The following is a 21511-nucleotide window of genomic DNA, read 5'->3' on the forward strand; positions in this document are numbered from 1 at the left end:
CATGGAACCTATAGTTCTGCACAATTTAGTATCATCTGCAAAAATAGAAACAGTACTTTCAATGCCCACCTCCAGGTCTTTAATAAACAAGTTGAAAAGCAAGGGACCTAGTACAGAGCCCTGCAGTACTCCACTAATAACACTGGTCCAATAAGAAAATGTTCCATTTACCACCACTCTTTGTAATCTTTTAGCCAGTTCTCTATCCAGGTACAAATACTATGTTCCAGGCCAACATTCCTTAATTTAACCAGTAACCTTCTGTGTGGCATTGTATCAAATGCTTTAGCAAAGTTTAAGTAAATCACATCCACTGCCATCCCAGAATCGAGGTCCCTGCTAGCATAAAAAGAAATTAAGTTAGTCTGGCAAGTTCTATTACGCATAAAACCATGCTGGCACACACTCATAGTATTATGATTTGATATAAAGTCCAGTATCTTATCCTTTATTAAACCTTCGAAAAGCTTTCCTACCACTGATGTCAGACTAACTGGCCTATAGTTTTGAGGCTGAGAACGGGATACTTTTTTGAATAGAAGCACCACATTAGCAATTCATCAGTCTCTCTGCACCATGCCAGACCTAAATGAATCCTGAAACATGGTGGTTTGGCAATCACAGAGCTAAGCTCGCTAAGTACCCTGGGATGAATACCATCTGACCCCAGACCTTTGTTTATCTTAACATGTTCTAGTCTCTTTTGAATTTCCTCATGTGTGAACCATGCATCATTAGTTGTATTACTAGAATTGGGATTATTAAGAAGGAAACCTTCATTAACTGGTTCATCATTTGAGTAGACAGATGAAAAATAAATGTGACAGCAGTACAGAGCATGTGCAGTGAATCAGAAGAAAAGAAGATGGGGAGCTACAGGGGCATATTTGGAGGCACAGATCTTTACTGTTACAGGGCTATGGTTGCCTTAGGCTGCTATAAAAGCCTAAAACAAGCGTACAATATGTACGATTACGTACAATACTTCTGTGCCACTTCTTTAGTAAAGCTTTAGCTCTTGTTTAAATAGAGTGCATTAAGATATATGGGAGAGGCTGGGAACCTTGCAGTGTACATTATAGGAGCAGTGTATTTCACTGCCAGCCAAGTGCACTCCACCTTAATAAAAATGTAAACCTATCTGTTCATGCCTTTAAGCCCTTTCATCCAGTAACTGCCCAGGCTGGTGCAACAAGGTGGGTTACATGAGCACCTTAAAACAGTTCTAAAGGCAAAAAAATTATGTACTGTAGGTGCTCCACTTAACAGACATAAAAAGTCCAGATATATATAATATTTATGCAATATATACATTTTAAAGCAATTGTTGACACCTTTTTTCATGCTCACTGCATAATGTCAACTTCTCATCTTGTAAACAGCACTCCACATATATATATATATATATATATATATATATATATATATATATATATATATATATATATATATATATATATATATATATAAACACACACACACACTTTCTCAGTTTTTCTTTCCTGTCATTAGTAAACATAGCCTTCAATTTTTGCAACAGCATGTGAAATCTATTAGAAGCCACCTATTTGATATCATTGAGATCAATATGTAATACAGTATACCATCAAATGTACAGCTATGAAAATCTATACTCTCAGGGTGAATTGGCAGCAGACTAAACATTATGCATATTTTAATCATAAATACTCCCTTACCATGTATCTACACCAACTAATGGACTCATGTATTATATACAGTACATTAGTTAGTTATATGTTATATTAGTCAGCTCCTTCTCAATCCCATCACTGACATATGACCATTTTTGAAATGACAGATGGTGTAAAATTAGCTTTGTTGCCAGGCCTATGACGTGGGAGTTGGAAAGGTCCCAAAAGAGGTCAGTCTTTCAACCCCAAATCACTCAAAAAAATCGAATTTGCCTGTATTGTTTCTGTGTGCACTGAGTAAACTTAAGTTTTAATACATCATGTAAAACTGAATCCCTTTTCCAGCCCATTCATATTGTGAATCCCCAACATGCCACTTGATGATCTGAGACATATAGGAAAGAGATTTAGACTTTATATGCCCCATTGTATCATATGTCCTAACTAATGTTCTGTCATCAGGCTCATCTAAAAACTGATATTTTTGCGGTCTCCATAAACAGTAGAGTGGACTTCATGCAGTTTATACGGTTTACCATATCTTAGCTAGACTGTGTCCCCATAAGTCCTATATGATTAAAAAACAATATTAAGGAAGCAAAACAGCCCTCAGTAATTTTCCACTTTTTTGCCAGTTTTGCTACCATGTATGGCAAATGCCTATATCCAGTTACCAAAAATTAATGAAATCCCTCAATATGGCCTTCAGAATCCTAGAATGCCCTGTCCCTTGAAGATGCCATTAGTCCTGGTGTTGCTTTAGTATTCCTTGCCATCGAAGGCCCTAATTGCTGTCTTTCCGAGACCCCTTTGAGTCCTGCAGATTCACAGTCTACTGTGAGTGTCCTCAGTTCTAGAAATATGTCTATTGTCTTGAGATTATCATGGTACAAATGCAACTGACCCCAAGTCCAACCTCCATCTGAAGGGGCTGCTGCTTCAACTTGCCAGGCTGCATTATTATCCTCTCTGTTTTTTATTTTTCCACCCTGTTACCCTGCACAGTACTGCCTTTAGCTGTTTAACATCTCTCTGCAGCTCTGCTGAAGGATCTCTTATTCTCAATTGTCTAGTTAACCCTTTTTCTAAAAGATTAACATTTTTCCTCAGTGCAAGAGCATACTTTTCCCAGCTACACCATTTTGACTGAACCTCCCACATGCTTCTCTTTTCCTGCATGATACTGTCACACCAGCAGATGATTATCATTTTTTATCACAGGACTGGGACTTCCCTTCTCTGAATACACCAGGGAAGAGAAGTAAGCTCATTGTCTCTGGTGAAGGGGACTACACGGAGGCCTGACATTCAGAAGCAATTTATTTTGATAAATGCAGATGTAATGATACCTATTGTTCTTTCCAGGGTACCAATATGTTAGGCAAACCCTAATGATTACAATAGCTAATCTTCGGTCCCTAGGCCAGTTCTTATTTTTGTGTGTCGTGCATTTTTGCCAGAGCCATACCACCATATCACTCCCTTGCAACAGACCACATGAATGTGCGGTATAGGAAAGAAATGATACTCTGGCCCAATCATTGAAGAGGAGATCATGCCTGGAGCTTAAAGGTACAATATACCCCCCCTTGTTAAACTTAATTTAACTTAATAGGCAAAAATTGCATTCAGCACAGGCCCTTTTGCTTTAATCACAAAACATTTTTGTTATTTTTGTTATTTCTTAAGATAAACAGGGCAAACAATGAAACTGAAACTACTTCATGTTCAGTCCTTGCAAGGTGGATTAGATTACCAGTATATAACCTCCTCTCTTCACCCTTCGTTGTTTGTTTAGAAAGAGTGCAGTATGCAAGATGCAAGGACCTAATATGGAACTTCATTACTGACCAATCAATTATTGTTTACTTCCTGTACTATATTTCCCACTCCCTATGTTATCATTGCCCTCATACATGTCAAACTCAGCCTATTAATTGTGCTTGTGCAATACAATGACCACAAAGTAACAAAAGTTAAGCAGGAAGAAATAATTTTCCATAAATGTTAACAGTGAACTGTAGCTTATTTATATTAAAAATTATTTAACTTAAGTAGTCCTTATACAACACCAACATTGTATTAAAAGAAAAAAAAAAGCCTTATTCGTGATGTACTGTATGTATAGATGCATATAGAAGGGGAACACTTTATTAGCATTGCAGAACACTTTAGTTACTACTTAGTTTTCCATTAATTAAAGAATATTGAAGTGTTTTCATATTATATTTTCACATTTCCCTATCAAGTTGTACCTGGTCTTAGAAAAACCAAAATGTCTGTAAAAAGAATGCTTCGCTGTGCATCTGTTCAAGCCATTTTATGCATCCACCATAAAATTGCTGTTGGAGTTGAAACATGAGAAGGAAAAATCCAAAATCACATTTGTACAAAATCAATAGTTTCATATCTTCAAGCATTTCTGCAATCAATATCAAATACAACAAGGCACAGCTGAAAATAATCTCCATGCTGGTTTTCACTAGTGCAAGTCAAATGGCAGAACTAAAACTATAATGACTATTCAGGTCAAGATTCAGTCCATCAGCCACTGGTGCTGAGGAGGGTGACCACCACTGAAAATCTTGACATCTCTACAAATAACAAATTGATGGCCTATATTCAAACCCAAAATTAAACATGTATTCAGTACAGGAGTGCACTCAACCCATACTTTTATTTTGTTTCCCGTAATAGGTATTCTCCCCTTACTCACTGTAGTGCTTCATGCACAACATGTGCAATTTTTTGGAACCATGAATGTGATATGATTATTTTTCTGATAAACTCATAATCAAACAGAGGGTAATCCCTTTTAGAGGAAAGAGATTAGGAAAGCCCCTAACAGACACACAGAAGAATTTTTAAGCCCTCCTTGAGCATTTTGTTAGCTGTCATAGATTTTTGCACTAGAAGTTCCGGTAACTGAAATTATGTCTGCATTTATGATATCCTACTTGTACCTAATGTAAAGAGGTGTCTGTTCTGTCCCTGAATCCATATCACATTATGAGCTGGAGCTGAATGAGGTTGAAGGAATCTTTTTGAGCTTTAAATGGATTCTTCTCAAATACAGTTTAAGGAAAATGAAATAATGATTTTCCAGTAACATGCAGAGTGTTTGTACTTTTTAAACATAAGTTCCATTGATCAAGCAAGTATAGTGACTCTTGAAAAGGATTATATGTTAAGAAAGGTACTGAATAGAGCTCAGAGATGACCTGTGTTGTACTAATGTATTGATATATTCATCTACAGTTGCCTAAAGAGACTAGAATGCTCAATTACAAACTGGAAGGCAAGATGCAAAGTACAAAAACATGCTCAATATGCCATTTTTGCACATTGCACCCTGTCTTCCTCCCTTGACAAATTGCCCCAGGAATACAGCACTGCCTGCATATGGCAGCACTATATTACTGAGAGGTGGGCGTGGAGGTGGCATGTAGGCACCTTACCTACCTGTCCTCTAATATGCATAACATTCAGATGTGTAAGTTCATGAATGCCAAAAGATGTAGACTGAAAAGGTGCCCTGCTTACTGCATGGTGTGTTATAAGCAGTAATTGAAGGGCTGGCCAATATCTGCTGACACTGTGCTATGCACAACGCCATTTTTTTAAATGCTGTAAGGTGCTTAGTGCCACACTGCATCTGCCACATTTTGGATATGAATGGGACCCTGAAAATAAAACCTTAATTTTCCAAATAAAAAAGGCTCACTTAAAATGCGCCAGTTAGCAGGCCTATTTAATTCTTCATCATTGTAGTTAATAGTGGATGAGATGCCCAGTATTCTTTTTTCTTGAATGGTAACGATTAACATTTGTCTTTCTGTATAAACTGTAACAGTAGTACTAAGGTGTGTTTGCTTGGACAACATTATTTAGAGGAGCTGAGCAATTTTGATACCGGTTTTCCATTCTATCCTAAATGACATATCAGATCGTTCCCAGGTTCATGAAAGTAAAACCATATGATATGTAATACTACCTTAAAAAAGATGGCTTAAGTTGTTGTCTTGTGTCTACAGGTGGCTGATATGTGGAGTAATGTAATAAAGGTTGCAAGCCAGAACATTTTGCATAAATACAAATATTTTATGCATTTCTCAATATTATATTGTGCATTAGTCAGTTATTAGCACATTTAAGACCTGCTTGAAGATGTGTTTTTGACTGGAGCAGTTCTATTACCTACACTTCACAGGCAGAAGCTACAGTATATAATATATTTTTCAGTTAAGGTGCTACAGGTTTGCAAAAGCTTTGTATGCAACAGGAAAATTGTCCTCACAAAAGAAAAACTGTTTGCATTGCAGATATTTTTTCTGTTAATTACTTGTTTATTGCTTTTAAATGTATAGTGTTTTACATTTATCAGAAATTAAATAGTGGAAAAAAAGCAAAAAAACAAAACAAATATAGCATTACTAAGAAAAAAGACCTTCAAATGTTTTGTACTAATAACATTTTTTCCAGTATATGTAACAATTTTCTTACACAACTTGGAAAACAATAGTTTTTCATAAAAAGTAAGTCATCAATCAATTAGATTATTATTATTATTAATACAGATGGAAGGAGAAAAGTTGGAAAAAATTACTTCCCAGTCTTTACATCCCTTTCTATAGGGTATAGTGGTTTCACTCCAAAGTATTTACTACTGGAGTGGAACACAAAGGTTGTATTTGCTTCTCAGAAGGAGGCCACCACCTTTGATCCCTCAGTGTCACAAGCGTTCCCTGTAAGTTGTTTCTGCTCATGCATGCCTAACATTGCGCACCTTCCTCATGAAAGAAGAACAATTCTTACTAATTCTGTGTATAAGGTTTCATTCTGTGATCTAGGTTTACTTTTAGGAACTACTGTATTACCATCCCTTTTGGAGATATTTGCTGCTGCTCCCCAGCAAGTGCTGATATGGAGTTGTCCAGGATACAGTTTTGTCTGCCAGAATGGAGAAAATTCATGTACATGTTTTGTCTTTAAAAAATTGTATTATATTCCCCTTTTATATGTTTGCCTCTACCTATGCCTTCTACTTCTGGGGCATTTTGCATACTTGGCCAACATCATGGAACAACTACATTATGTGTTATACTTTTATGTAATATAGCATGATTTTGTATAAATAAGACCAAATTACAAATGATTTCTTTGTGTTTCAAGGTGAATGGCCCAAATATCCGTGGAAAAGTTAATATGCTAAAGAGAAAAGAGAAGTTTCCAGGTGACGTATGATTGATGAAAGCTGCATATTATACCTAGGCAGGCGGAACAAATGGCCAAGGACACCTCAGAAGGTAAGGCTTCCACTTCCAAGCGAGCCATGCATTTCTAATGTGTGACAGTAATAAATAGGAGCATTTAAAAAAGTGCTGTGGGACACCTCTTTCTTTACTACAAAAGTGTGATTTTCACAGCAAAGTCCAATTATTAGTAAATCAGAATAAGGCATATTAATAGAATATGATTTCTGTGATTACGTCAATAATGTTTCAAAATCAAAGAGATTAACTACAGGATAAAATGAACATGCTCTACTAAAGAACTCTATAAATAGCAAATTACCTAGACCAGTGCAGTTACAGTATATCAGGCAAGTTGTTCACTTCTCAGTGATTCTAGTCATTTACTTTAGACCTCAGGATAGCAGTCCTCCAGTTTGGATTACATTCAGCAGCACTTCTGCCACAAATTCACCAGCCTATGGCAGTTTTCTTCTCATGCAATATCAGAAGTAAGATGGCATGCACTCCAGCAAATGTGCTAATTCTTTAGTGATTTATTGAGATCTCCACACAATGTTTCGGAGGTACAACCTCCTTTATTAAGTGCTCTCATACATGTAATTCCAAACACAGGTATAAAAATGTGCAGAGGTGGAATACTCCTCCCCTCTAATTACGTGACATCACTAGGTGCATTTAAGCATCAATCTATATGCAAAGGGATACATATTATTATCTGCAAAGTGATACATTGTATATTGACATTATATAGTGACATTATTATATTACAATACCTGAATAGTGACAACATGTGCATAAAAGTGTCCACAAGTGACTTTACTGAACAATATTTCCATAAACCATGATTTTTCTTGTGATTGTGAAAATAAACGGAAATTTCCCAATATGGGGTCATTGCACATCACTATGACTTATTTATGTAATTGTAAGTCATAGTGATGTGCAATGACCCCAAATTGGGAAACGCTGTGTGGTGATCTCAATAAATCACTAAAGAATTAGCACATTTACTGGAGTGTGTGCCATCTTACTTCTGATTTTGCATGGAAAATTGGAACCGATTGATGCAGCAAGGTTTCAAGATAGAGCACCACGAGACAATTGCAGCCCTCTTGAACTATTGCAGTTTTCTTCTCAGCTTCTCACCGCTATACACTTCTGGTGCCCCAGCAGCCTCAATGTCACTATAGAGTATGTACATGCACAATAAAAAAATTATTTCCCAGTGTTGGGGCATAGAAAATGTCTTGCAGCTGAGTGCTAAGAATAGTACATTGGGCTGGTGCATTTTTCGGAAAAAGTAGAGTGCATGCCCAGTGTCTGACTAAGCAAATAGAATAACTGGAAGATGCCTAACAACTGGGCATCCCTAGGGATTCAACCTCTTTGCCATATATATCTGGACTACTATTGCATTTTCTTTCAAGATCCTGGTACAAATACTTTTGAACCTACTAAAATTGCACAACAGAACAAGCATAATGAGGCCTCCGCTCAGAGGTAGATGAGCAGCTGGTAAGTGAGAGTCTTTAGCTACATCATTTCTCAACCCTCACAAAGCAAAATATCAGGATGAAAATTGATTCAAAATTGCTAAACAACACTTTCAAAAGGTTACTTTTGTTAAACAACTAAGAGAGTTCAATGTATCACATGCTCTTGAATCTTCAGAGCTGCAAATGTCTTCTATAGAAAAGAGGACACACACACAAACAAATTTTTTGAGGCACACACTCAGTGATTGAGCTCCACAAAAGTCAGACTGGTAGACCGGATAAGCTGGCAGGGATAGGAAGGTAGAAGACTGCCAGAAAAAAAAGTAAGTGGAATAATAAACTGAATAAGCCATTCCAATTGCATGCAGTAAACATGCAAGCATTGTCTCATTCCTAAAGACACTATTATCTGTTGGCAGGGCCGCCATTAGAAATCACGGGGCCCCATACAACAAAATATTTGGAGCCCCCTGGGCCCCAAGCCCAGCCCCAGATCCTGCCCACTCGACATCACAGTTAAAAGACTACACAGACATCAGTGCTAAAAAAGGTAACCCCCACACACACAAGTTATAAAAAGCTATTGGGGACATAGGCCCCCTATAAGTTAAAAAAAACATTGACGCCAGGGCCCCCATAAAAGTTTTTTTTAAAAAAACATTGGTGCCAGTGCCCCCCTTACAAGTTAAAAAAAATTGGGGCCCAAAAGAATATGTTTTAAAAAAACATTGGTAGCAGGGGCCTAAAGAGTATTAAAATAATACATTGGTGGGCAGGGGATAAAAAGAAATAAGAAAAAACACACAGAGGAATTGAATTTGTGGCTTCCGGACTTCAACTTCGCCTCCTTTCGTGACTTCGGGTCTTTTCGCCACTTCAGGACTTCAGCTTCGGATATTTTCGTGGCTTCAGGCTCATGACTAAGTGCCCTGAATGGGTGCGAAACACGTAGTTGCAGATATACCTTTTTTACTTTGTATAAATAAAATTATTTTTTAATTTAACTTCTCTGGTCCTGTGGATCCATTTGAGTGCCCTGTCTTTTCTACATATCCTTTGCCGTACCACTCCCTAAAGCTGGGGGTCTGGGGCTGGTGCGCCTGGACCACTTTCACTACTTGGTGAGTCATTTACACTTTATACTGGAGTACCTTGTTCTCTTACCTTGTAACTACTAAAATGCTTTTCATTTGAGTTTGTTTGAGATTGTAGCTCAATTAGATTATTCTTCTACTGTCTCCGCATTCCTAGTTAGTGATATATTTGTCTTAAAAGTATCGAAACACTCTTTTAATTTTAGTTTTACTTTTGCCAGTAACTTTTAGATGAACCTGCAGCCAATCTCACAATCCAATCATTGCTTGTCTTGAACATTGCTTTATCTGACCCAATCATGCTGAAGAGAACTTGTTACCCTTCAACAAACATTTCTAGAACTGAGGAGTGAAATGAGAACGTCTGTGGGCAGAGCACCTTGATTTATCGGGCTAAAGAGCCATTATTTCTACCATTAAGGTTATGGTACGTTTTTGACGTTTGTCTTGTAGAAGGTCAAAGCCCTATTTTACATGCATCAATGGGTACATCAGCAAAAAATAAATATACTTAATTGCTGGAATTGTTAGAGTGGCCTTAAATTGCATCAGTAAATGAAAAAAATATGTCACTTAATACATTATTCCTTTTTACACCAATAGCAAATATAGTCCTAATAATATAATATGAAACATAAAATGCATTTATTACTTAAAAAAAAACATTCTTAGCGATAATGGTATACGCAATCAAACCTTTACAAAGGTCAAGAGTATTTCAAGAGCATACAGTGCAACTAATTCATTAAGTACTCAGTAGGGTATCCTGCATAAAGTGCTTGATGCAGACAAAAAACTCTCCAGTTAAATGGAAGGCATGAACCTGTAAGTTTAGCTTATAGTTTTCTACATGAATCACTTACCAGACAGAACAGGTGTCGGGGTCTTCCTGCTAAATGCTTGCATGATCCTCTCCTTCATGGGTTGAGCTACTCCAGCTTGCTGTACTCATTCATGTGATGCTGTCCACTAAACTATATAATACAATGAATCAACTTAAAGGGGTGGTTCACTGAAAGTTAACTTTTAGTTGTGTTATAGAATGGCTAATTCTAAGCAACTTTTCAATTAGCCTTAGTTTTATAGGGCTTTCCGGATAATGGTTCCTTAAGTCTACAAGAAAATCATGCAAACATTAAATAGACCCAATAGGCTTGTTCTGCTTCCAAGAAGAGTTATATCTTAGTTTGTATCATGTACAAGATATTGTTTATTATTACAGAACAAAGGGAAATAATTTTTAAACATTTGGATTATTTGGTTAAAATGAAATCAGGATATATAGTTATTTATCCTATGTTATAAGTGAAACTAAAACAACACAAAGGCTTTAGTAGAGCTCAGAGAAAAGGTAATATCTATGGTTTACAAATAGTGCATAGGGCTTCTGTGCATCCTCCCAAAATAGCTTCCCCTTTAACTTTCTGTGTTTTGTTGTAAGATAATGCCCACTGAACACATTCAATTACTGATATTCTGCAGCAAAGATATTGACCATCACAATTAAATATGTACATTTAATTTACTAAAATAAGTATTTATTTATAAAGTGTATTTATTACTGACAATGACCCAGGGCAGCCAATCAGCAGGTAGAATTTACTGGTCACAAACATCTAATTGGTTGTTATGGGTTACTGCTCTTGGGCAAACTTAGAGCCTTTTATTACACATGGGAGGTATAGTTTTATCCCTTTAACTAGTTCTCATGAAGCAGAAGTCTCATAAAACCATCAATTCAGCAGCTGATCAAAGGTTCATTTATCAACATGAATAAAGTACATAGGCAGCACTTTTAAAGATCAGGTTTTTTTCAGCAGCTAATGAGTGTGCCCTAAACCACCAGATGCACATAGACTATTAGAGTAAGGCCATACTAGGTGCCTGTGAGATACTGACTGTGACAGAGTTATGTCACTTAAATAAATTTTTCTTTTTTTTGTTGTTGAGATATGTGTGGAGGACAGTACTTTCTTACTTTCTTTCTTCTCTGTCTTTTCTACCTCTGCTGGCCAGCGCAAACTCTTTCTTAATCTGTCTTTCATTACTTCTTGTGTCTGTCCTACACCATTCTCAGCCTTGAAACATATTTTTTCTCCTGTGTTCAAAGTGGCAACAACAGGGTTAAAAGCCATGTGAAAGCAGTCTGTTTGCAGCTCTATAAAGTTAGATTTAAACATTAGTTTTTCCTCTTAGAAAAGCAACTTGCCACTAAAAAATACCCTTTATATATGAGTTCAAACTTTAACATTTAAAGTTTAAAATTCTTACCTGAGTTTCCCAAGTTGATCAGTCTGCACAGGGTTTGGTGAAACACATGGGTGTAGCCTGATTGTTGTCAGCTGTGCACAGACATTTCACAGCTTGGAATTCAAACTTTGTTTAAATGTGAGTTTCTTTTTACCTTTTTTATGTTGTAATCCATGAAGACTAATATGTAAATGTATATGTGGAAATTGCAATTATTGTTAAAATGTAACATTTGTTTAATGTGAGATGTATGATGTCACAGAACCACAAAGCATTCTGGGAGCCTTGGGTATAAAAGGCCGCTCCCAGTCAGCAAGACTCTCTGTCTGATGTTGGCTCTCTTCAAGGAAAGACCTAGAGAAACTGCTCTGCTGTTCTGATGCCATGCTGAAATTGAGCTGTGTAATACTTTTCCTGCTGCTTTAAAGAAATAAAGCTACCTTTTTCATTGCCAAGCAAGCTTCAGCAACCTCTGTTAAAGGGCCCACACCACACTGACACACAGTGACTTATGGATCGAAGACTTGATGTTGGGGTTTTGCAAATCTCTGTAATCTTCATTTGCCTCACTGTGCAGAATGTCACTTTAAAATATTAATCCCATTTTTGGTTTGATGTTTTTCTGTGACTGATTAATCAGAGACGGTGTGGACTTGATGAGTTGACAAGCAATTTGCAAACAATGTTTAATTTTCTCCTTTGTAATGACTTTCATTCATAAATATAACACAAGACAGAATAGATGGTTGGGAAGATGATCTTCCAAGTATTTATTTTTAGTATTCTGTAAAGTACTATGATCTACTATGAAGATATTCGAGTAAAAATAAAATTCCAACCATTTTTTTTTACGTTTTTTAAATTTTTTTCTCAAATTATTGTGTGAAAATTCACACCTGTTTAGTGAATACTCACTTAAACATATTGATGCTACGTGTAATCTCTTTAAAAGTGGTCATAGATGGGTAGACCCCTTCAGAAATCTAACCAATAAATTCAAGACTTTAAAGGGGTGGTTATCTTTTAGTGTGTCATAGAGTGACTAATGCTGATCAACTTTTCAATTGGTCTTCATTATTTTTTTTTTATAGTTTTTGAATTATTTGCCTTCTCCTTTTGACTTTTTCCAGCTTTCAAATGAGGGCCACTGACCCCATCTAAAAACAAATGCTCTGAAAGGCGACAAATGTATTGTTATTGCTACTTGTATTACTCATATTTCTATTCAGGCCTCTCCTATTCATATTCCAGTCTCTTATTCAAATGAATGCATGGTTGTTAGGGTCATTTGGACCCTAGCAACCAGATTGCTGAACACTTTTGAATGCAGAACTGTAAGATTTAAAAAGGGGCAGCCATTCAATGTCTTGTTCACTGAATTGATTGATTCTGGGACACAAAGCCCCTTCTTTCCTAGGAAAGGGTACACCACACACGATGGTAAGCATGGTTTGCTTCAGCTGTTAATCTGGCCAGAGGAGACTACCTGCCTACATACTATACAACACCCAGCTCTGAGCTCACTCACGTCAATTAGTTTGTTCCAGGTTGCTCTGAATCCTGATTCCTAGCCATGTCATTTGTTTTGATTCCTCATTTTGACATCAACTTTTTTCCTGTATATGTTTGCATCACAATTTTAAGGTTATCTGGTTCTGAACTGCCCTGTATGACTACATTTAGTTCTTTCCTTACCAGTTCATTGTTTTGTGTTTGCATTGCCCATATGGGAATCTCTGGATTCTCATGGGCTATGAGCTGGAGGTACCTATGTAGCTGAGGGCCAGGCACGAAGCCAAGAAGAGCACACCCAACCAGAATCCGGTTGCTCACCCAGAGTTTTTATGCACCCTTTTAAAGGGGTTGTTCACCTTTGAGATAACTTTTAGTAGGATGTGGAGAGTGCTATTCTGAGACAATTTGCCATTGGTTTTCATTTTTTATTATTTGTGTTTTTTGATTTATTCAGCAGCTCTACAGTTTGCAATTTCAGCAATCTGGTTGCCCGAATAAAAAGATTAGTAATAAAAATTAGCAATAACAATAAATTTGTAGCCTTAAAAATAATTTGTTTTAGAAGGTGTCAGTGACCCATTTGAAAGCTGGAAAGAAGAAGGTGGCAAAAAAAGAAACTGTAAAAAATTGTGAAATAATAAAAATAGAAATAAATAATGAAGACTGATTGAAAAGTTGCTTAGAATTGGCCATGCTATAACATACAAAAAGTTAATTTAAAGGTGCTACATGTTTTCCCTTTTAAAGCACAAGTGTTAAATGGAATGGATACAGCTTTACGGATATTACCAGTAACATTTGATTCTGGGAAGAAACAGATACACAATGATGCATATTAACATGAAAAAGACTGCAGTAAGGAAATAAGCCAGAGCGCTCAGTGACACTGGATGCTACTGTCAGGTCTTATATGGCTGCCAGTGCACTTATAGTGCTGCCCATTGCCTGACCTACATAAAACAGAAAATACAACTGCTCTTCTATACTCTAATACAAGCAGGGCCTTCCTAGAAAGTATGACAAATGTGTGTTTCTCTTTATACTTCAGTGGATATTATAAAATAATAATACATTCTCATAACCAGAGCCAGTGTAACGGTTTCTTTCCTGCTAGGTTTGTTGCAGTGTTTGTTCCCATTTATTTTATACAGCTGTGAAGAAAATATTGGAGCTTTTTCAATAAAACCCAGGGTTAAATGGACACTAAAAAATAGTGCTCATTATATATCAAAACAAAACAATATATCTCAACTACCATTTGCAAGTGCTCTCATAGTTCATCTGCTTTAAACTAGGAAAGGATGATAGAAAATACTGGCAGACAGCTGTAGCTAGGCTGCAAGTACGTGACTGTGCCAGCTGAGCTGAGACACAAACTCATGATTATTACAGTTAGAATTTTACATTGCCATGTTCCCAGATGCTTCTTGATTCTTTTTCTGTGGATAAAAAAAAGCTATGGCCACAAAAGTGTCTTGGTTCTCAAGTCAACCTGTGTTCATAAACTAAACGCCCAACCCAATTGGTTTTTTAGCTAATAGAGCTTTTTTATGGAATATGCAGCAGGCAGCATAAAATAATAAAAAAGTATCAAGTCCTATATAATTACTGTTCCCATTCTAACCTTTTTGTGTGCTTTTCATATTTGTAAGAATTATAGAACATTTATATGGTGTTTATATAAAAAATACAATGGGGCCCATTTACTAAGGGTCGAAGTGAATTTTCGAATTTCAAAAACTTCAAATTTCAAAGTATTTTTTGGGTACTTCGACCATTGAATAGGCCAAATTCGAATTCAATTCGAATCGAAAATACTTCAAATATTCGACCATTCGAAAATTGAAGTACGGTCTCTTTAAAAAACTTGGAAACTTCGCCACCTTAAACCTGCCGAACTGCAATGTTAGCCTATGGGGACCTCCTAGAACCTATAGGCAAAATTTTTAAAAGTTTTAAAAAGTCAAAGTTTTTTTTTTTAAAATCATTAGATCAATGAAATCGTTTGAATCGATCGAATCGATCAAATCGATTTTACTTTGACCGAAAACTGCCAAAAAAAAAGGTTTGACTATCGAATTTGGCCAATTCGATGGTTGAATTTAGAAGTTTTTTAACTTCGAAATTCGACCCTTGATAAATGTGCTCCTAAATGTTTTCTTAAAGGGAATGTCAACCCAAAAAATAATTTTAGCCTAATAAAACCTAATTATAAGCAACATTACTTTCATTACAGATTTTCTGTGGTTTTGAAGTCATTTTTGTAGGTATTGAAAGCAGTGTTTGTCTTTCCCTTTCTGTTCTCTGCCCTGTTTATACAATGTAAGGCAAGCTGAGTAACAGAGCTGTCTTTTGCTGAGGAACAACATTGTTTAAAAAGTGACCAACAGAAGTTAAGCAAATGCTTCTTTCAATAGAATTTAAAAGCACTGCCATTTTTTTTAATAAATGTATATCAGTTGCTTCGAATCAGATTTTCTTTTATTAAGCTAATTTTTATTTTGGGGTTAACCCCCTTATGGTACATATCCTTTTGGGAGATGCCCCTTTCTATTTGGATTCTTCCAATCTGGTACAGAGGTGAACAGTTTATGTTAGAGATAGGCAGCTTCTTTAGCAGGAATGTGTGGCACTGAAGGTTCTTGAGCAGTCAAAGTTGAAAGTAGCTTGTAGCTATATTGGTTTCCTAAGCCATCCATCCGACCATTGCTTTTTTACACATTTGGGGCATTACTTTCACTGGTGCCAGGGCAACAGATTATAAGAACGACATTTCCATTTGCCTGTGCCATCAGTGCACCTTTATTAAATATGTAATTTAGCAATAGCAACCTTAGAGACCCATATGAAAGTTGAAGCAACCCTTCCCCCCAGATATTGTGCAATTAAGCTACACACAAACTAGGGATGTGTCTTTTTGTCAACCCACAACTGACCCTAACCTGTCCATTTCTCACCTACACCCAGCCTGTTCAGCAAGCCTTGCTCTTTATATACACATGCCTACTGCACTATATTGTACTGTGAAGTATGAGTCACTTGATAAAGGGCTTGAGGCTTGATAGCGGGCACAGTGGCGACCTGAAACTTTGCCTTGTATATACAGTATGTGTAGTGGAGTCACTAGAACACGTTTGAAGCACTAATCTTAATGTTGTGGTGTACTATGGTGTACTTTGAACTTCTGATATTATTTGACCTGTGGCAGGTGATCTTTTCATTGTGTAGTACTCTACCTGCACAAGGCTTAATTAGCAGGTAGGCCTCTCCATACTGGAATGTGTACAGAGCCTTGGCTGTTCTGCCTGGCCTCAGAACGATGAGCAGGTAACAAAACAACAACCCCCTATCACTTTCCCATTCACTGCAACACATTTGGGATTATAACTTTTCACACCTTCTGATATCATCAAATGACCACCCTGTATGCAAAGGTAATAAGCCTTTTAGCTCAAGGGATATTCATCACACTTTTTTTTGGTCTACGGAATCTGATCCTGGTCTTCTGTTAATCATACAGAAAGTGTACCAGGAAATTAATTTTTCCATGCAAGCATATAAACTTCTTTCCAAAATGACACTGATTTCTTAAAATATTACACATTGTTTCAAGGCAAACAATAACAGTTTATTCTCACAACAATATCCCTTGACATTTTCCCTAATTATTACACTTTATCTGTAGATACAAAAAAAACAAAAGGGTTGGAGTCCACCACCATTTTGCCCTTGTCAAATATGCTTTCCCATGGCGTGATCTCTTTTTCTTGAAAATATTAGACATTGTGATTAACAGTGACAGCCCAGAGAATTAGATTTCTCTCAGCCTTTCAGTGGAGTTAATTATAACTAATGAGCTCTAATTATGGTGAGCACAATACCTATAAGAAAAAACATATTTGACTACAAGATGAGAATATTTACAGCACTGGGTATGCTGAAACATTAATTTGAACCATGATTCATTATTGTTGCTGATTTAAATAAAACATTTTACTGAATAAATCTAAGATATTATTTCAAAGTAGAGGCACTGAAACTTTAAATAAGTTACAATGTAATATTGCATGTTACAAATGATTTTCATTACCTGTATGGTGAGGCAAAGATCCCTATATAGATCCTATATAGCTCTATGTATAAAATGTAATCTACACACAACATCTGTCAGGGTATGGAGCTTTGGCACATGAAAAAGTGAAGAGGGACTACAGAAAATTCTATATGCATGCAAATACCAAGGACAGTAAAATATTGAAACATCCGTCATTAAAAACTCAGGTGTCAGATATACAGTGCAGAAATCCACCAAGCTGCTGTTGATATTTAGGGTAATATTTATATAGGTAATAATGTGTAACCCTTTTTCGGCTCAAATATTCAAGGCCACAAAGGGGAGCTAACAGTATAGATGCTAAGTGGGAGATTTGTGGGGTTGGATAGGTTAAGTGCCTCCACTAGGGCTACAACCAAATACTGATGGGCATACAACTCCCTAGGGACTGCAACAGCAGTGATTACTGTACCCAATATAATAGACAATAATATGCAGTGGCTAATATATTATAGTTCAATAAAAACAGTGAAATAACAGTTCTAACATAATCATATTTATGTAAGGCAAAATTACAAGAATTATAAGTAGCAACACCTGATTCTGTGGGTGTGTTAAGTAAAAGGTCTCACCAACTCCCAGTCATAGTTAAAGAAAAATAAATGCTGTGATGCAGAGCAGACATGGAGAAGCAGTCTGACAACTTTAATCCACACTGAGCTTGTAAATGTCAAAATAGAGAAAGTCTTCTTGGAATCCCGAGGAGACCAATGCTGGTGTCACAGAGGCTGATGGGAAATCCACAATCCAGCCCATTGTACAAGTTGTCAACTCACTACAGGGCTGAAATCCAATCTATAGCTCATGCAGCTGCACTAATTCCATTCACATGATGGCTGAATGGGAAGGGTTAACTCACTCCCTGCACTCTGACTATGGGGTTCCCTATATGGGTAAATGTTATACAGGCGAAAACCCCAGCTCCATACTCAAACAGACCAGCAGGAGCACTCGCACGAGAGAAGGAGGAATCTCAGGCTGGCTCTCAGTACTTCTGTGCAGAGTCCATGCTTTCCTTACTTCTCTTCTACTTGGAAAAGATCACTTTCATTTTGGCTCCAAAACCTCCTTTAGAGAGGTCACAAGGTCAGAAACAATTGGTCAGGCTGTGTCTGAAAACTGTCTCACTGCAATACAAGCAGCAGCCATGTTTTTGGTTGTCCCAGATTGTCACAGGGTTGTCACTTAAGGAAAGTGAAACTTCCCTTCAAATGTACCTTTTCTTGTAAAATGTAAAGGTTTATATGATTCATGAACTTCTAATCTCCTCATATTTTGCAATAGGAGTATTTTACATATCATTTAATGTACACATTTTTTGTCATAATAGGTAATAATTGACAATATCCAGGGCTGCCATTAGGAATAAAGTAGCATCATACTACTAAATTAGCAGGACCCTTTTTCCCAAAGGACCAGCTAAAAATTATAATAGGGCCCCAATAAACACACCCCTGATTCACTCTGGTCACACTTATCATGACAAAGCCTTGCTCAAATTCCACTCAAATACCACCCTCTACCTTGCAGGCCACAACCACTGCACAACCCAAGAATCACACCTTTACTTCTCTTGGGAGTAAGAAATAGAAGTAATGTGTTACCGTAATTCCACTACACTGCCTTAATGATTACTACTACATCCATTACTAATTTAAAGGGGTGCTGGTGGTCAAATGGGGGTCACTGACCCAGACCGCCAAAAAAAACATATTGCTATGTGAGGCCACAATTATTATTATTGTTACTTTTTATTACTTATCTTTCCATTCAGTCCAACTCCTATTCCTGTCTCTCATTCAAACCACTGCCTGGTTGCTAAGGTAAACCAAAAACAACAATCCTCTAGCAGCAGTTATATGTATTTTCTTCTGGGGGTTGCATGCAAAAAATGTGTTCACCTTCACATACCTTATAGCTCAAAGTAGAAAAATAGCAGCACTCCCATCCTGTAAAAATAAAACCGCCTTTATTATTTCATACAGCAACTTCAGCCATGTTTTGGACCTTACAGATCCTTTTTCAAGATGACAAAGTATCAATTGCAAACGATTACAGCCTCCTTAAATACCCATATAACACATTGCCTCCTAGTGGTACAAATATAGAACTATACATATTAAAATCCATAGTACAGAGTTCCATCAGCAATCATAGCATCAACCAGTATAACACAAAATCAAATATCACCATTTTTTGTGTATATTGAGACATATGGCAACATTTATATATACATTTTCATTATTTTGTTAGTTTATACTAAGAAGCCTACTTTGTTTTACTGTTCCACTTGCACATGATGTAGGTCTTACTATATACTCCAACAGATTCCCAGACCTAGGAGGGGCGGAGACAGAGTAAATCAGTTACTTACATTGCTGAAGTTGCCGTATGAAATAATAAAGGCGGTTTTATTTTTAAAAGATAGGAGTGCTGCTATTTTTTTACTTTGTGCTAAGGTAAACCATACCCTAGCAACCAGAGAGCTACTTAGATCCCAAAGTGGAGACCTGCTGAACACAAAGTTATATAACTGAAAAATCACTAAGACAATTGAAAATTGTCCCAGAATATCAATGCCTGTGACATATTAAAAGTTAATTTAACAGTGAACAACGCCTTTAATATCCCTCCAGCTTCAATAAACACTTTTTGAAGACATATAAATACCTAGCTCATACTTTGGAACTACTGAGGTACTGTGCAATACTGAACAACAATACTGAACAACAAAAGAAAAAGAAAAAAAATTGTAGGTTTCAAAACTCCCTTTTAGAGTAGGACTCCACGAGCGATTTTGTCGCGATCCGACGCACTGCGACAAAACGCTTTTTGAGGTAGTGCTCAGATAAGGCTAATTTGCATGACACATTGATTCCAAAATTCATATGAATCAAAAATATTATAATTGTCTGTGCCATCTTCTTTGGTACAACTATAGAAAGACAATCTGGTAAAGAAATGTTCATATTTAAGGGTAGGACTCCACGAGCGATCAACGCTGCGACACGATGCGACAATTCTATCTCTTGCCTTATTTTTGTCGCATTCGACAATTTCGCATTCGTTTTGTCGCAGCGTGTCGGATCGCGTCAAAATCGCTCGTGGAGTCCTACCCTTAAATATGAACAATATGTACCAAAGAAGATGGCACAGACAATTATAATATTTTTGATTCATATGAATTTTGGAATCAATGTGTCATGCAAATTAGCCTTATCTGAGCACTACCTCAAAAAGTACAAGCATTTAAGACCACTTTAACGGAATATGTGCAACAACTTTTTTTTTTCCCATTAAATGCTTTTTTTGTATTTCTAATCTACAGTGCCCTCTAATGTTCATCACCAGTTATTACACTACAGAAGCAGAGAGAATAAAAATTTAAAAATTACCATTTATGTATACATACATGATAATTAAATCTGTAATGGATACTGGTGCTTCTTTGTTATCAAGCTAGGCAAAGGGGTATTTACAAGTGCATTTACATAGATTTTTTTTCTTTTTTTAAACAAAGCAGTTCTTAAAGGGATAAAAAAATGTTATGCAGAATATTAGAATTATGACATTACAGGCCCTGCATAACTTTATACATTGTGGTGTTTACTATCAATAAATGCAAATAACCTCTCTTGTTCATCCCAGTTCAGTCTTTTATCCATTTTTTGATAATGTTTTGGCCTTGCCTTTAAGGTTTAGTGATATCCAACATCCTCTGCTGCTCATCTAGTGCATTTGCAGTAAACTGAAGCTTGTGTGTAAGTGCTGGCTGATTGATGGCAGTTATTTTGTGCTGTAGTATCATGCCAGTAACATGCTTGTAAAAAATTAGTGTGCATCATAAGTGGCCCATGACGCACAACTTGGAAACTTTCCAGAGCCACTTGTTTTTAGGGAAGTTTGACCGTTTCCATGGAATTGCTTTCATGCAGTAGGAAATACCTTGTGTGCTTGCCCAGAATACAGCAAATATGAATACTTTCCCCAGCTTGGCACCACCATTTGTTACATTAAACCGGAGACTACAGACCATTTGACTCTGAGGCTTTAATTTTACTGTAATCCTTATTACACTGATCACTGAATAAATATGTTATGTAATTGAACATAATGAAGAATGACATAATAATCT

The 21511-nt window shown here is 36.6% G+C and overlaps 1 protein-coding gene across 3 annotated transcripts in view; it reads right to left on the reverse strand.

Annotated features, from left to right (window-relative positions):
* LOC108697217 (cadherin-23) overlaps positions 1-11828 on the reverse strand; it is a 599373-nt gene extending 587545 nt beyond the window's left edge. For all 3 annotated transcript variants that reach the window (XM_041571124.1, XM_041571128.1, XM_041571127.1), the window contains exons 1-2: positions 11769-11828; positions 10361-10471 (exon numbers count right to left, since the gene is read on the reverse strand). In XM_041571124.1, coding sequence (XP_041427058.1) covers positions 10361-10418 — 58 coding nt within the window. In that variant the 5' untranslated portion in view covers positions 10419-10471; positions 11769-11828. The remainder of the gene's footprint in view (positions 1-10360; positions 10472-11768) is intronic.
* Between the last annotated feature and the right edge of the window lie 9683 nt (positions 11829-21511).

The sequence above is a fragment of the Xenopus laevis genome, chromosome 7S, assembly GCF_017654675.1.
Source record: "Xenopus laevis strain J_2021 chromosome 7S, Xenopus_laevis_v10.1, whole genome shotgun sequence".
NCBI lineage: Eukaryota > Metazoa > Chordata > Amphibia > Anura > Pipidae > Xenopus > Xenopus laevis.